The sequence below is a fragment of the Neophocaena asiaeorientalis genome, unplaced genomic scaffold (genome assembly GCF_003031525.2).
Source record: "Neophocaena asiaeorientalis asiaeorientalis breed wild unplaced genomic scaffold, Neophocaena_asiaeorientalis_V1.1 scaffold84, whole genome shotgun sequence".
NCBI classification, from domain to species: Eukaryota; Metazoa; Chordata; class Mammalia; order Artiodactyla; family Phocoenidae; genus Neophocaena; species Neophocaena asiaeorientalis.
The window spans coordinates 2,310,213-2,314,209 of record NW_020173656.1 but is presented as its reverse complement, the minus strand read 5'-3'; the positions used below and the strand labels follow the sequence as shown (position 1 = coordinate 2,314,209).

At 43.1% G+C, this 3,997-nt stretch overlaps 1 protein-coding gene across 1 annotated transcript in view; it reads left to right on the top strand.

Annotated features, from left to right (window-relative positions):
• Positions 1-3,673: 3,673 nt before the first annotated feature.
• LAPTM4A (lysosomal protein transmembrane 4 alpha) overlaps positions 3,674-3,997 on the top strand; it is an 18,750-nt gene continuing 18,426 nt past the window's right edge. The window contains exon 1 of the mRNA XM_024747805.1: positions 3,674-3,951. Coding sequence (XP_024603573.1) covers positions 3,841-3,951 — 111 coding nt within the window. The 5' untranslated portion in view covers positions 3,674-3,840. The remainder of the gene's footprint in view (positions 3,952-3,997) is intronic.

The window sequence follows — 3,997 nt, the reverse complement described above, 5'->3', positions numbered from 1 at the left end:
GCAAATAATTCTGTATAATACACTGAGAAGCAAATTGAGTGACTTGTGTATCCCTTTGCTATAAATCATTACTCGGTGATATGGGATAAAAACGTTTTTGGAAAAAAATATGATTTTAGAATTCTACAGCCAAACAATGTATGTATGAGGTTTCGATAAATTGCAAAACTCAAAAAAAAAAATGTGCTAAAGGCATGTGAATAAGCTGAAGCCATTATTTAAAAGAGAAAAGTAGGTTAAACTTTGCTATTTGAAGGGCTCCAAATTTGCCCTAATTTCTTATACTGTGGATGTTTCTATATGTTTTCTCCCAGAAATAACCAATAAAAAAGATAAGCTGCTAATAATACCTTAAAATTATTTTCTCCTCCAAAATGGTGTGCACATTAGATAAAAATTATTCAGACAAAACTTCCATAATCATATTTTTCCCCCTTAATCAACAGTATGTATGTTCTCTGGTGATTGACACTTAGCCACCATCTCATGGTCCATTACACAGAGTCCTAGCACAGGGAAAGCAGACCTTAAGAGCTGATGTGATGCCATGTTAAATATATTTAATTTGGAATATGGATTGATTTTGGCTCATCTAGATAAACCAGGTAACTTTCCCCCATCTTATGTTTCTATTCTATCTTATTATTTTTGTTTGATTGTAGTGTATTTATTTTTGTCTGCCACATTTTATATCAAGACAGAATAACATAATGCTGGTCATTAGAATCCCCTGGAGAGCTTTTGTGGTGACCTAAATGGGAAGGAAATCCAAAAAAAGAGGGGATATATGTATACATATAGCTGATTCACTTCACTGTACAGTAGAAACTAACACAACATTGTGAAACAACTATACCTCAATTTAAAAAAAAATTTAAAAAAAGAACTTTTAGCTGGTTCTGTCATCTTCACTCTGAAAGGCAAGTCCATTCTTGTGCTACCCCAAGGTAGGGCTGGTGACTGCAAACAAGGCATGGACAGGGAAGATGTTATTACCAATCGGCAGGTCCCAGAGGACACACAGACATACCTGGACATACCCAGAGTTAGCCTCCAGAATGACTGGAGGCACACAGAGCTGTCTTCTGCCCCAGGGATAGCTGGTTGGGCAGAGAGAGCAGGGAGAGGCAACTGCACCTGGGCAGGGGGTCCACATCTGTCCAGTGTTGGTCATCACCCCCAGTGCTGTACATCCTGATGACTGTGTAGGAAAGCTCACGCTCAGTGAGCGAGGAAACCCCACATTGTTCTGTAAGCTCAGACTTATATTCACAGGTCAAAGAGCCCCAGTAAATTCTTCAGTGGAAAAAAAAAAAATCACCTGGGGAGTTTGAATGCCCAGGTCTGACCCCATAACAATTAAATCATAATGTCTGGGGGTAGTAGCTAGGTAGCAGTGGTTTCTAAAGATCCTTAGGTGATTCTAGTGTGCCACAAGATTGGAAACCATCGGTGTGGTAGGTTTTAATCTAAGTTCTGACACATACTGGCCTTCTAACCTTGGACATGTAATTTAACTTCTTTGTGGAGTTAAATTATGTAAAAGTGGTTGCCTTATAGAGTTGTTTTAAGGATGAAATGATTCAAAATAAAGTGATGGGGTCCATGCATAAAACACAGTAAAGGCTACGGAATTTTTTTTTTTTTTTTTTTGGTGTGTGTGTGGGTATTATTAGTCTTCTCCCTACCAAGTGGAGAAACATCATAATTCATTCTGAGTTAAACTTCTACCACCCCATTCCATTCTTCAGTGTAGCTTGGCTTAACTATGGCCTCCTAGATAGTTTGAGAGTATTATCCAAACCAGGATAATTGTCCACAGACAATTCCTTCAGTGTTGCAGAAATAAACAAAGTCTCTGCTCTTCTAGAATTTATATTTTAGTGGGGGAGATAAATAATCAACAAATCAATATATAATTTCAGGCAGTGTTCATTGAAGCCATACCAATGCAATAAACTTTACACTGAATTCACTGTGGTTTTCAGCTAAGAATGGCAAAGGGGAAGGCATTTCTGTTCCCTAAAAGGAAGAGTACTCTCCAAAGAGTGAAACGATATATTTTCTTAAAAAGGTAAAAGTCATGTCTCATACAAATACAAAATGAACATGTGTCAAAGATTTTGTTTACTCATTAATTAACGACGGGACCAGTAAAATCTTAGAACTGGTTTAAAGCACATTGTAATGTACCCACTTACATTGTTCAAATCAGGATTGGGAAATGGATTTACAAATAGCTGCAAAATGGCGTTTTCCAAGGAGGGGGATTCAATATGAAGTTCGATGGACACGAATACTTCTTGCTATCTGTTACCTACATTTAGAGTTGAACAGATGTTGACTGAAAAAAATACACACAAGCTGTAAGTTGAGAATTATGTTTTATTTGTTGTACTTATTGAGGGTTTAAACCCAGGAGGCATCCTCTCAGACAGCTCTGAAGGCCTGTTCCAAAAAGGTAACAGAGGAGCCAGGAGATACAGGAGTTTTTTTCAAAAAAATTCCAGGTAGTCAGAACATCAAATGATTACTGTTAATTAAAGAAAACCAGATATCTCAGGTCAATGAATGTAGTGTTTTTCCACATATGAGAAGATGCAAGGGTCTGGGCTTATTAAAATTATTCCTTCGATATGCACCATAACCATCTAGGGCCAGTAACCTATTTTTCTCCATCCTGAATCCCCTCAGGATGCACCACTTGTGGTGGCTGCAGAGGCTGATTGGCTCCACGGCCACAATAGCCTTTGTTTACTGAAATAGCAGGTTACCTTCTTTGTCCACACCTAGCTCCACAAAGAAAGATGGAGAGCTCCTATAGATTCAGAATACCCTGAAAGGTGAGCCAGACTATGGCTGGTTTTTCATTGAAAACACCCGGGAATCTTTTAGTCCATTGCATCGTGTTTCACAATTTTTCCCTATAAAAATCACTCTACCTGTAAACACTCAGCAGCTAAGCAGTTCTTCCGCTTTACTTTGCTTTCATTTTCATCAAACTTTTTGCTTCCATTTTCGTCAACCTTTTTGCTTCCATTTTCGTCAACCCTTTTGCTTCATATTTGCCTTTGGCAGGGCTGGATGGTATTTCTTTGCTCCCACCAAAGAGGCGTCAGAGTGAGTGAGAGTGGAAAGCTAACCCTTTCCCCCTCCAGTAAATCCCCGATTCCCTTAGCCGGAAGTCCCCAGAGCAGGGATTAGCCCCGCCCCCTTTCCCTCGGGCCCCGCCCCTGGCCAGCCCCATAATTGAGCTACGCGCAAAAGTCACGTGAGTAGTCGTGGTCCCGTGTCGCCTCCGAAGCAGTACGTGGCAGATGTCACTCAGGAAAGTCCTTCGTTCCCGGTTTCTGCCACCTACTCCATCTCGACCCTCTTTTTTTCCCCATTAAATGCCTCTCTTCTTGCCGCTCTCATCTCGGGGATGCTGAACCACCCGCCTCCCCTCAACCCGAACTACCCTAGGCCTATGAGTCACCCATCTCCCTCAAGTAAGAGGCAGGGATCCATTAGCGCTAAGGCGAGTTGCGGTTCTGATTGGGCGTGAGATCTTGTCAATCTCCAAGTTTTTCCAATCAAGGGCCGGATCCACCTAGCTTTCCGCTCTTCCATTGGCCTGTGTGCGGGGAAGGTGGAGGAAAAGGGTAAACCGAGCTCGCGCGAGAGCAGCGCTGGGTCTTCAGTGCGCAGGTGCGAAGAGTCAGGCTGGGGCCCGGGCCGGGGGCGGGCTAGAAAACGCGTCGTTTGATTTTGGACAGTGACGGAGTTATCTGGGTTCAACCGCTGGGCAGAAGGCGTTTGTCAGGGCCCCGGCCAAGAACGAGGCCCGCCAGATTCCCAATGGTGTCCATGACTTTCAAGCGGAGCCGCAGCGACCGGTTCTACAGCACCCGGTGCTGCGGCTGTTGCCATGTCCGCACCGGGACGATCATCCTGGGGACCTGGTACATGGTAAGGGCTGGCGAGGCGGGAGGGCACGGCGCTGCGGGGAATGCGG